This window comes from Pseudoliparis swirei, chromosome 1 (genome assembly GCF_029220125.1).
Source record: "Pseudoliparis swirei isolate HS2019 ecotype Mariana Trench chromosome 1, NWPU_hadal_v1, whole genome shotgun sequence".
Lineage (NCBI taxonomy): Eukaryota > Metazoa > Chordata > Actinopteri > Perciformes > Liparidae > Pseudoliparis > Pseudoliparis swirei.
In genome coordinates this window covers 9,358,505-9,371,811 of record NC_079388.1, presented here as the reverse complement: position 1 = coordinate 9,371,811, position 13,307 = coordinate 9,358,505, and the positions used below count along the sequence as shown (strand labels likewise).

General features: G+C 42.1%; 1 protein-coding gene across 2 annotated transcripts; it reads left to right on the top strand.

The window, feature by feature from the left end:
• tmem64 (transmembrane protein 64) lies at nt 1-12,894 on the top strand. 2 transcript variants are annotated; one of them, XR_008832141.1, is made up of 4 exons: nt 1-1,492; nt 7,074-7,229; nt 7,941-8,290; nt 8,645-8,972. XR_008832141.1 is itself a non-coding variant. In XM_056417855.1 (3 exons), the coding sequence occupies exons 1-3, from the start codon at nt 782-784 to the stop codon at nt 10,309-10,311; spliced, it is 1,059 nt and encodes a 352-aa protein (XP_056273830.1). In that variant the 5' UTR covers nt 1-781; the 3' UTR covers nt 10,312-12,894. The 2 variants fall into 2 exon arrangements, 1 of the variants encoding a protein (XP_056273830.1); XM_056417855.1 differs by lacking the exons at nt 7,941-8,290; nt 8,645-8,972 and adding an exon at nt 10,120-12,894.
• The last annotated feature ends 413 nt before the right edge of the window (nt 12,895-13,307 follow it).

Sequence of the window (13,307 nt, the reverse complement as noted above, 5' to 3'; positions counted from 1 at the left end):
AGCAGCAGTTTCTCGCGTGGAAGGAAGGCGACGAGAAAAACAACAACAGCCGGCAACCGGAGGAAGAGTAAACTGTTGTTTCGACTTCTGCGTCTCGTTGGTCCCTTTGTTTCTACGGGAGAAGCGCACGAGCAGGAGGCGAACGGCGGGTCCGTCTCTGAGATGCAACGGTGGACTTTATTGTCGCTGCGAGCTAACGTCATTGAGCTAACGACGGGAGTAAGTTAGTCGTGCATTGATTCATGCTAGTGCGTGGACGTTAGCTGTGAGGCAATACTGGAACATTCGTAAAAGTTTATGCTCGTGCACCACGTTGCCTCTGGTGCGCTCCGTCTGAAGAGGAATCGGACTGCTTGTCCCTGAACACACAGCTCCACCCGTCCATCGGCTCTCAGCTGAGGGGTTACAACTCTGAATATGGTGAGTGGTTCACACAGAGACCACACGACTGGCACCTTTAAGTGTTTGGACTGGCACGTTGTCCAGCTAGATTAACCGAGATAAACACTGTTACGGTGGACACTTCATGTAATGGACAAGGAGAGTGACGGATCTCATCTGTATGTCTCACTGCGCGGCTGCTGTCAGGGTTTCACAGCAATGGGTCCCCGCTGCTAAAGCCCCCCTCTTCAAGTTCGTCGACACATGTCTCTGGTAAAGCTCGACACATCGATATTGCTCAACATGGACTTGCACTGGATTTAAAAGACTCGAACGTTACAGCCGTCTCCAGATCACCTGAGCCTTTCTGCTGGTCCCCAGAGCTTAATATCTGGCCAGCATGGCAATGCCAGGGTCCACGAATGTGCAGCTTTTCACCAAGCTTGTCAAGCATGCAGTGGGTAAGGCGCAGATTCAGCTGAACCGCTGGCTGAAGAAGAGTGCCACGGATGAGTGTGACAAGATTGACATCCTGATATGCAGCGCTTTTGTCGAGACCGGGGCTGTAATAGGGAAGTCGGATGGAGACCCCGAGGTGGTCAGTGACACGGGAGGAATGCCCTTCAGCAACAGTGGCGAGTTCAGACACCCGTGCTGCATCACCACCTTTTGCTTCAAGAGCGCCCTGCTGGCATGCATTGTCACCGCCGTCTGCTTCTCCTCGGTCGCACTTGTTCGGCAATACCTCAAGGACCTTCTGCTTTGGGTGGAGAGCTTGGACAGCCTTGTCGGCGCCTTGCTGTTTATAGTCGGTTTGATTATCGTCTCATTTCCATTCGGATGGGGATATATTGTTCTCAATGTGGCAGCTGGCTACCTCTACGGCTTTGTGCTGGGCATGGGAATAGTTATGGTGGGAGTTCTAATAGGGACCTTTGTGGCACACCTGGTGTGCAAACGTCTATTGACTGAGTGGGTGCTGAACAAGGTTGGGAACAGTGAACAGCTCAGTGCCATCATTCGAGTGGTGGAGGGAGGAAGTGGACTCAAAATTGTGGCCTTATCAAGACTCACCCCGATACCGTTTGGGCTCCAAAATGCAGTTTTCTCGGTGAGTATGAAGACACTATTGCCTGCTTTTCCTTTTCAGTTTCAAAGCGCATACGATGGCTAAGAACCAGCCGGCTCATCAACCGACTGGAGAACTGTTCAACACATCATTGCAGTCATGAGAACCAAAACTGTGACCTTTTTTATTTTAGATGTAAATGCTTCTGTTTTCGCTAGGCCAATCTACCACAAGGAGATAACATATAACATATAAACCAACCAAAAGGGAAGAGACCAGTGGTATCTGATGTTGTTGTGATGGACTTTAGAGCTTGAACAGAATAAGGTGACCTGTTACTTCACTACTCAAGGCAAACCACAGTCTAGTAGCGGGGAGGAAATATTTAGGCTAGTCCCAGTAGAAAGGAAATTCCACTTCTAGATAGAGGAAATGCTTCTCCGAAATGTATTATATGGTTGCCTCGGGACATCAAGTATTTTAACAGTTCAAACTATCAGTATCACATTTAAAGTCCTAGTTTGTCATATGTGGAGCAATGTTTTTTCTGAACTCAATAATGATCTTGTGATGTACATAATGAAGACTACATTTTGCTTTAAGCTCCACTCCTACACTTAATCTGAGGCGCTTGACCTTCCTACATGGCATGAATAATTTATGTTCGCTGTTTACCCCTCCCAGTCGACTCATTGATACCTCCATATGGTGAAAGCCTTGAGGGTTGTGTTACTATACCGGAGGAAATCGGCTTTGAGGTCATGCAAGAGGAAACATATTTAGCCAGCTGTTATGAATGGTGATTGGAAAGTACCAAACTGAGGGTGAACTTTATTTTATGTAGCCATTCAGGCTCAGATCTCGAGTATTTTGAGCTATACTGCTGCAAAATAGCACGAATCACTGTCACACCAGATTATACAATATCTCTCACATGGAGCTGGAAGTGCCTCACTTGTATCTAATTTTCATATAAATTACCTTCACTAGTCTAATTGTCTTACATGAGCCTCTCCTGAATAATACTCATAGGGTTGTTCACACTGAATTTTGAAATAATAATGATGCAAAAGTATAGAAAATACTTTCTAGCTTAAATAGTCTAAACTTCAATGCACTGGAGTTGCACTTGCACCAAAACAGTTTTGCACAACACAAACTTGTTTCATGAGGTTTCCAGCTTGTGTCTCTGTGTTTAAGAAAATAAGTGCAGAGTTGCAGTTTGTTAATGTGTACGGCACTATATACAACTACAAAAAAATTACTAGCAATGTTTTAGCAAAAAGGACAATGTTCAGTTTTTTCCAGTTAATGGGGATTTGTCCTACTTAAGAAACATCTCGTTTCAAAAGCAGGTTTAAAACTTAACATGGCAGAAAGCAGCTGAATTTATAGATTATGTGTAAGTTATTAATAACATTTCCATTCCCCTTAACTTAAGCTCTTTTGAATATTGCATTGTGTTTATGGAAAACATATCTGGCTAGAAGAGAAACAGAATAGTGTTAAAGGCAGAAACCAACAGCAGCACAAACATCTGGAAGTGATTATGAAGAGGGTTGCGTGAAAGTCATTTATGGCTTAAAGCATCAAGGAGTTGATGCAAAAGCCTGAGGCTGGAAAATAATTTTTTTTAAAAGATGACGCAAGTGAGATGCACAAGCAGTTATTGCAAGTTGCAGAACTCGTATGTTTGCTGGATTGACCTGATTTACTTTGACATGTCTTGGCTCTGGCTTTGACGGCTCTACACACGGCCATAACCACCTGCCAAAGACTTGCTTTATGCATCTCATTCAAAACATTTGTGTGGTAGATCTTGAGGCTGTAGTTAGTCAAAGTTTTACATTTGATTTCATCATCGTAAAAAGCTGTTTCTAATGCGTTGTCTACCCCGGTTTACATAGTGGTGCAAAATATTATACACTTTTTTTTCAGAGTGATGTAACTCAACAATAATACCCATACAACTACATTTCTATAGTGGGGGCGGGGCGAGGGGCGCATCAGCAGGGCCATGACGGGAGGCGGACCCCCAGGCAGGAGGCTCCAGATACAGCCAGGTCAGACCTGTGAGACGGGAAGTTGAAGCTTTCATCCAAAGCCACTTATAATCATACACCGTAGAACCGCTTCAGGGAGCAATTCAGGGTTAAGTGTCTTGCTCAAGGACACATCAATTGAACCGCCGATCCTCTAATCAATTATCAAAATGTGTTGTCAATATATTTTGATCAGGTAATCTATTAATATATTATTTGTTGTAGTTCTAGACGGTTGACACTGGAGCAAGTTGCTTAATATTTATGAGTAAGACGACCCTTCTAGATGAGGGGAAATCGTCATTAGACAACCGTAAAGTGAGATAGTGCCAGGATTCAGCTTGCTGTAGGAAAAAGAGTTATTGCTTTTGTGTTGCACTTTTACATTTAAGAATAATTTCAAATGCCTGGGCTGTGACAGTGGAGTTGAACAGTGAGTGGGTGTATTAACATTAGTCAGGAGTCGCCTGCAGAAGTGCTCTTGAAAGATGATCATTTCTTTTTTAGTTAATTTGATTAAAGGATGAGTGAATGGAAGTGCATTGTTAGTGTTGATGTTTTAAATTGGGAATTTAAGTGTTTGAGGGTTCCAATGAGAACTTCTCTAGATTGAGTTCAGGATTCAATTTGAGCTAAAAGAGAGTTTGAAGTTAAAGATGAATGATTATTCTGTATTTGTTCCAGGCTATAGCCAGTAGTTCACCTGGAAACAAAACAAACCTCTGCTAGGTTTCTGTCTTGCTTGAAACCGGTTCGTCATCTGCTCATACTTTCGGCTCCATGTCTGGGACACGGCTCTGTGCAAAGGTTACAGTGTCTCCGGCTTCAACAGTCGACACTGTTCCACTTCGCTGAGGTGAAAACGAGGTGTCAAAGTCAAAGGGGCAGACGGTTTACACTGTGTTGACCAGCTGCTGTCACTGGACTTATTTGTTCTCCGCAATCAGTTTGCGAGGGTCAAATTAAAAGGCTAATTGACAGCCTTGTAAAATACTATGTTTGCTTCTGCCTGCTCTGGCTTATTATCCACAGGGGAAAGCAAACAAACACATGAAAAAGGACGGCGGCTAGAAAAGTGGGTCATGTTTGGTTGTGTGCCAGTTAAAATATGTAATATTCCCGTTGTTTAGTTTTTGACTTATGACAGCTGTTTGTCTTTGGAAATGCACCCTGAAGTTCTTTTGATTGCACCCGTTGAAACATTTTAGGTTTACACATTTATAGATTTATTTTTTACTAAAGCACCTGCAATCTGGGCAAAGGCTTGGCCTCATTTTGTTCACTCTCACTGCTCTAATAGCAGTGCCAGAAATACAAGAGCGATGGTGTGCCAGGTGGTCAGAAACACTAACAGAGTATTGTGGCTCCTCTGTAACGGCTGGATGTGTAAACAAGCGAATCATTTTTGCTTATAAGTTGAATGACAAATTAGACACAAATAGGACTGCAGAAAATATAAAAAGCAAGCTGTTTACTCCTCGCACACAAACCTCAGTGTAAACTTTATTTTTTTCCTGCTGCAGAAATGAAGGTCAGAGTGGAGCCTTCAGCGGGGAGTTCATCCAGTCCTGACAGAAGCAGGCCAATAAACTCAATCCTCTATTTGCTTACCTCCTTTGCTGCATATTTACATCCCAGGCTGCGTAGGTTTCAAACCCAGCTCAGGCTCTTTACTGGACACCTTATAATTCATCTTAACCGGTCGCTCATTAAGTCATTATCTTATTCTCAACAATAAAAGGTGGAACAAACCGTGGGCAGGTGCTTCTCATGGTGGAGTTATGTGCTGTCTGCTCTGCCCTTGTTAAGCACTTTCTGTGGATGAGGCTACATTTCACCGTACACCCCAACCCCCCACGCTTCTTTCTGCTGAAGTGGATGGTGCTACATTATAGCGAGTAACACAACCCGGCATCAAGACTGCAGTGGTTGGCAAAACAATGGGACCGCTCAAAGATTTTTGTGAATCTTTTGTGGACAAAGTGGAAATATTCAGACCCCTATATGTATGTTATAATGTGGTATCACTGTTCACTGGCCTGGCCCATTCCTGTGCCGTCATAATGAGATGATAAGGAAATTCCTTCTGTGATTCCTCATGGTTGGACTCCAACGACAGGAAAACACGTTTGTGCAGCCTTGAGTTACTTTAGTTTCGTTCATCACCCTTCATCACAAAGAGTGAACCCAGTGCAAGTCCAGATAAAAAGGGAAACGACATCATTGTAGCGATCCTGAAATGTTCTATGTGGTGAAGACACTCTACTTCCTGTGTTGTTTACGCGCTCAAAGTCAGACCTGCATTGCTCTTCCTCAGAATAAATCGGGTCAAGCCAAGGATGAGGTGTCTTTTTTTCTATGAAGATTAACTTGATACACCAGCTTAACAAACTATGAGGTTCAGTTGGAATTCTCTGCATGGTTCTACAAATACCGACCTGCCCTTCCCTGGTCCGATAGCTGCATATGCTCGATGCCTGAGTGAGGAAGAGGCTTCAGAGGATAGTTGTGTCACTACTCGAGAATGTTGTCTGAGCGAAAGAGAATATCTTTTCTTCTTCTGCAGCTCTGATAGGCTCACATGTCATGTCACAGAGATCACCTGATTGTGTTGACACAGGGTGTGGACACATCGCCAGGGCTTATCTTTCAAGGACAAAGGTCCTTTGCGGGGGAAATAATGCTCAACTAAACATACAGGATAAATAATCTGACGTTATTAGCTCGATTAACCAGGTTTTGATAACCTCAGTGTCCTTTGAATAGGATTTAACAATGCAAAGAGAAACTTGGCTGGTTCTGGAATAATAGTATTTGGGCCCAGAGTGTCTTGCAGCAGCACACCACAGACCCTGCCACAGTGGAGTCACAGTGCCACGGTCACGCCCTCACGAGGGCTGATTGCATCACTTCATCAAGGGTGACAGCAGCGCAGACCCTAGTTTATATTTAGATGGTTGTAGTTCAAGGAAAATACACAAGTTACATTTCATTTGTGGGGCTCGATATGGAATATGTTTTCTCGAAAGTTGTCGTTATTGTTTATTTATTGTATCAATCATTTAAAGACTAGTCATTTGGCTATTCCTTTTGAAAGTGTGAATTAATTCAGTGGCTATGGAACTGATGGTTATCCACCCTGTCTTATTATAATGTCTACATATATATATTGAGTACAAAATTGTTTTATGTTAAAGAGCAGCTACACTTTGAATCAAATAGTATTTGTTTTAGATTTCCATCTTTGATCTAGTTTGGCCTTTTATCTCCTCACATTATTAGCAAATATAAATGTACAATACATGGAGGTAGTCATTTAGCTTTAGTTTTAGCTCCTTTGAATATGAAGTGTGAAATATAATTTCTATCTTGTTTTATTTTAAATTCTTGACGGACCTAAACGTATTAAAAACAAGGGGCGGCAGGGACTTGGATTCAACACGCAAATTCAGAATTTCATTCTCTGAAACGGTTTTGAGCTTCAAGCCCAGTCCTAAATACGAATGTATAATGGATACTTATTTTGTGGTAATATCTTTTTTTTTTTTTTTTAAGTTTGTAAGATGTTTCTTGATTTTCAGATCACGGACGTGTCCTTGCCGAACTACCTGGTGGCCTCCTCTGTGGGTTTGTTGCCCACTCAGCTTCTCAACTCCTACCTGGGCACCACGCTCCGCACCATGGAGGACGTCATCGCCGAGCAGAGCGTCAGCGGCTACTTTGTGTTCAGCCTGCAGGTGAGCTGTTGGTGGTGATGCATTACATGTGAACATTTCTAAATGTCCTGAAACAACCCTGGATTTGGTCTTAAAAAGGCAGTGTTTCCGTGAGCGTCTTTGTTTGACCCTCATTGTTTAGTCAACTTGTTTTGCAAGTGGAATTTTTTTTTTCCCTCCCTTAGCTGAGTGCACAAGCATTGACATCTGCCCCTCCCTAAAGTATTGTGTTGCGGAAACGTCTAAAGGAATACTACGCCTTGTGTAGATATGTGCCCACAAAGTCCGTTGAAGCTGTCACCACATCTCAAACACCTGTTCAGCTTCATTCAAACCTCACAAGTGCCAAGGCATCATGCAGGGTGTCCGCGGGTCCTTAAAAAGTCTTAAATTGCTTTTCCTAAAAATAAGGCCTTAAAAAGTCTTAAATTCAGATTGGATTGGTCTTAAATTTTGTGGGTGTCATGTCATTACGAATATGAGGCATTCTGTTCCGCCAGGTCCGTATTTTGCTCCGGTCGCTCTGCGGTGTCTCTGGTGTCACCGGGGCCACGCCCCTTCTCTTAAAGGGGCCCCGCGTATTCGGTCCCATCCCCGACAACGTGAAGCATCGACTAGTTTAGAAAACATGGCAGGATGCAAGTTCAACAACGGCTTGAAAAGAACGAGTGTTTCTGGTCACGGTCGGTGAAATGCTTCTGAAGCTGCGTTGTGTGTCGCGAGACTTTCCAGCGGTGGAATCTCACGAGCAGAGCAAGAAGCACAGAGACTAGCGAAGGCCGCCAGCAGCGCGCGGGGCTAGCTCCTGCCCCGCCCCTAGCTGCTGCTCCGCTGCTCGCAACGACGTCAACGCTACAACGCTGGAGGTCACCGGAGGAAATCCAGCGCCGTGCAACAAAGAGCTCATCACCGAAGTCCAACAGGGCGCCGTGTTCTTCATTCTGTTCCACGAGACTCTGGACCAGACCACCGCGAGCAGACAGCTGGACTTCATGTGCGCTATTGGTGAAATGACAAAGGTCCCGTCAGGATCCTGTGGAGCTCATGGGCCATGACACCAGGACCTACTTCAGCACCTCAAAGTAAGTCTAACATAAATATATGTATTAACTAACCTCATGTATATGAGTATGTGTTTCATATAGTTAAGCTTTACTCATGTGTCAAGTTAATAACAGCTATGGATAGGCGCACTACACATTAATTAGACTAATTAAAAATAGTTTTAGAATGGTGGTAAGTAGAGTGGTGTTTACCTGTCAATATGTCTAAATAGTGTTCACTAGGCTCAAGGGATGGCTCACGTTGCTTAATTTGTAAAAATAGTTTTCATTCATATTTATCCAGTCTGACATTAATCTGAAGTGGTGGTGTCATGAAGAGATGTGGTGACTGTTGTTTGCCTAATGTCTGCCTTTTTTCTTTCTTTTTTCCAGGAGAATGGACCAAATGTCAACTGGAAGTTTTTATATTAATACAGTTTGAAAAGGATTGTTTTCCTAGTATATTCACAAAAGCTCAGGAGTAGACATGAACCTGTGCACAAACATCCATCACATAGAGACATAAGAACACACACATACATTCTATTATGTAAATGAATTTGCATTTTAAAAGCAGCTGGAATTGTTATTTTATAGATTTTTTTGTTCAAAAGGAACTATGTTGCCTGTATTTTTAAAATATATTTACTTGATATAAGCATTTGTTCATGGGACTTAAATGTTCTGAAAATTTATTAATAAATATAATTTACAACAGCAATGACATTTGTGTTATCCTTTTGCATTACACCATACTGTTAATTTTAAACAGACATCAGTGTGTTTACTTTGAATTAGTTTATTTAGATTAATGTATATTTCCATCGTAAGTTAGGTCTTAAATTTTATTTCGACGTGGTCTTAAAAAGTCTTAAATTTCACTGGTTTATTCCTGTAGACACCCTGTCATGGGTTGTTTCTTACTCGCGTCTTACAGGGGTCAGAGGTCACGGGTCAGTTTGAGATTAACTAGGTGTCGGTGTCTCATGCAGAACGGAAAGCTGTTGCTCCAAATTGACAACTGGCCTTAATCACACAAAAGCCTTGTCTGACACTGGTGGTGGTGGGGGAGGGGGGGGGGGGGGAGACGCATCATACAAACATCATACATATTCAATGACAAATGCAGAAACACACGAAATATCAAGAATCTTGGTCAGGGAAGCTGTTGCCAGCTAAGGTAACCGGCATTAGTACATTTGTTTTCATCATATATATATATACATACATATACCCATGAATGGTAATGTGTATTTATCAGAATATCAAACTGTTTTAAATGCAAGCGCTTGACTTTGGTGCCGTTTAGCCAACAGATATTATATTTCGGAATAAGAGAGCTGGTGTCAGAGTCGCAGTCTTACATTACATTTCATTTAGCTGACTTGCATTCATACACCGTAGACACGGCTACGGGGAGCAGTTCGGGGTTAAGTCTCTTGCTCAAGGACACGTCGACTAAGGCTAGCGGAGGCGGGGATTGAACCGCTGACCCTCTGATTGAAGGACAGACCTGCTGACCACTGACCCACAGTCGCCCACATCGGACACTGGATCAATGCATTCCTCCCCAACAACATTTGTCCCGGATGGTTGTACGCCTTTAAGCTTCATACAAGCAATGTTTGGATACATTTATGAGTGTTGAAAACTATAGTGATTGTTTGTACTGCAATTGATTGTGTATGCAGGTATATTAAGTGTTGATTGAGTAATGTCTTGTCTTCTGAAACTCTTTATTGCGAGAGCGATTTTCACAATCGAGAAAATAGTTCAGTTCACCCCTCGGACCAAAATGAATGCTTCACAAATGAATGCAAAATAAATGATGCCGAGTGTGTCGTGACGTCCTCCGCTGTCCTCTGCAGATCGTCATCAGCATCGGCCTAATGTTCTACGTTGTGCACCGGGCACAGCTGGAGCTCAACGCAGCCATCGCCGCCTGCCAGATGGAGCTGAAGACATCACACATGAACGGCTCCTCCACCAATCACAGCGGCTTCACCTACTGCAGCAAGAGGGCGACGGCAGGCAGTGGAAACGGCATTAATGTGGTGTGAACACCGACCGGCTCACCACGCGCCAGTTTGTACGTCTCGGTCCCCGAATTGCAACGCTGAAGAACTTACGGTAACGCGCTGAGTTCAGAAGATGTCTGAAATGTGTTTATCATTTCCCAGCTACATATTCTGGCCTCGTGTTGGAACCAGGAAAGCATTCGTCTTTCGTCGTTATGGGGATTTATAAGTGTGAGACCTTCTGACATAACGATGCTGATGGAAGTGGTTTTGCGGTACATCCTTTTGGGAGTTGTCTTTTTTCTTTTAATTAAGGTACTTCTTAACCTATTCTTACAAGAGATGTCAATGAAATGATGTTTAGAGCGATAAGAGGTGAGGAAGTGAAAAACAATAGCTAGGCATTATCTGCCTGCTTACACTATGAATGTGCAATCTGGAGATTTTTTACAGAACCAAGGAATTGTTTTTCCATTTCAGTGTCAAAAGAATGCCAACCTATGCACCTTTCATTCATACTTAATCTGATTTTGTTTTATTCATCCATACCTTAGTCACACCACAAATAAAAAGGGCCTTATTCATCTTTTTGAAAGATTTGGCCTTTTTGGGCTATTTAATTTTCCTTACTTTTGGATGATTGAGAGGGGGGGGGGGGAGCTCTCTTCGAGCATTACTGTGGGACGTCTGCCGGCTCACGACCACACCGGCTGAATTGGCCTCTTCTGCCCGGAAATCATTTTGGCGCTTTTGCAGTTTTGATAAGAGCAGCCGGGGAGGAGAACAGATTTCACAGCAGGGGGCTCGGGAATGTTTCTGCCGGGAAGGTTGAAGTGGGATGTGATCATCTCCCCGGGGGCACCGCCTCAGGCGCTGCCACACAGCCACCAAGTGCTCCTCTACATGTTTATTTCTCATTTTGGTGTGATTTTTCATTTGTTTTGTTTCCCAATGTTATTTGGCTGTGAGATCGTTTATTGGGAGGATCACATAGGTTTGGCTTAAGACGGTAGTTTTGACAATTTTGTGCAATACTTCAAAATGGTGACGGAATGGCATGAATGTCATATTTCAGTGCTGAAACCAAACTAATCAGAAATGCACATAAAGATACCACGAACCTGGGTCTGTTTATTTAAAGTGTTACCTGCATTAAAGACGAGTAAGCTAGATGAGATAAAGAGGCTAATATTTTGAATGTGCCATCATTTGCTAAAGCTTATGAGACGCCATGACACTGGCCTGGCCCGAGCTGAGGCTACATGTGACTTATCCTTTATTTTATTAATTATGCTGGTATTTCTAGAAAATATCTATGAAGAACTGTTGTGTTTTAAGCTCTTAATAATAAAACAAGCCCTCATGCTGTAGTTTCTCTGGCACAGTCTACTTCAGAGTGAAACGGGGAAAGGTTTGGTTGGTCAAAAGTTGAATGTGATGTCTCAGAAGCCGACAATCAAACACAGCATTGACACTAAGTGATGAATGTGATATTTTTTTATTTTTACATAAATTATTGTGATGCTGCTCCTCAGACTAAGTCTGAATGAGGTATTATAAGGGCTCCTATATGAAATATTGATCTATATCCCTATATTTGTAATGCTGGCAAAACATTGAGTATTTTTTTATTTTTGTACAAATGTTTTTTTTCTTCTGTTTTCAAAGCCAGATTTAATGTTTGCCCTCCACATTCCATGCTGTCAGTCCTCTTTAAAGCTGTGAAAGTTATCTTCATGCTAAATGTTGGTTGAAATGGCCCTCCTCATGTACAAATTCAGCAATAATGTTTGAAAGTCAAAAGCAAAAAACTATGATCAAAGTCCAACCAGTAAGATGTGTTGGGAACACGAGTTGACTCCCGATGTTAAAGAGCTTCTCTGTAACATGTATTTATCTTTTGAAACTGCATTTGAGGTTTTAAGTTGATCCATGTTACTCCGTAAGGTTAAGTATTGCAATTCCCAGGTGTGTGTGTTTCAGTGTTCAACCTGCCGATTACCTCCCGCTGCCTCTGACGGATCTTAGTGACTGAGCTGCCAGTTCTGTGGAAGAAGCACACCGAATGGAATCGGAGCAGCTCGTTCAGATCGGCAGCGCCTTCTTTGGAGAGTCCCCAAACCGGCTGTTCGGCTCAGAAATGGATATTAAAAAAGTTTAATACAACCCTCAAGTGTGTGAAACTTGATCGGACACGTATATCATATGTTAGTCTGTCAATTGGGATTTTGAAAACTTGACATTGTGGGAAGATAAGCAGTCTTACAGTAGGCTTTGGTTCCTCATAGGTGGACTCTATTTAACTTAGATATAGTTATGCAACAACTGATTTCTAAGGGAAGTATATTTCATCGATACCCACTCAAGACCTGAATCTGGGATGTGACTGCACACACAACTGGACTGTTAAGGAGTAAAATATGAGATAAACTTAGTGTCACATTAAGGGTCTCGTTTGGTGCTATGAAATGCAATACTTCCCATCTGTATCAAGTGCATTACACATATACTGTATTTTGTAATACAGAGAATTTTACAGTGTATACACATTGATACGTATCGCTGTATACACTTCAGTGTTATTTATGAGAGAAAATAAAACCTGTCAGACTTTGTTACAAATTGTTCCTGTTTTTCTTTCCCAATTTACTGTATTTCAAAAACAAAATGTACTTATTAATAGTCGCACTGTATTTTTTGTATTAAAAGTATTTACTCTTTGCAAAAAAGGTAACTCAAACCTGATCTTAATGGAATAGTTACACATTTCGGGATATATACTTATACTTATTTGCTTTTTTAAATGGTTGGATGAGAAGATTGGAAAAACGTTCATATGTTTGTTAAATATAAAGCGATATTACATGAGATTAACCTCATCTAAAGCCACCAGAAAGGATATAAGTAGTATTTCCCAACATATCCATTATTGTTTTAATATTTGAATCCATATTTTGTTTGGTATTTTATAGCTTAGGATAATTTTGTAGTATTGATTCAACCGTTGTCCCTGTTTGCTTCCACTACACGTTGTCAAC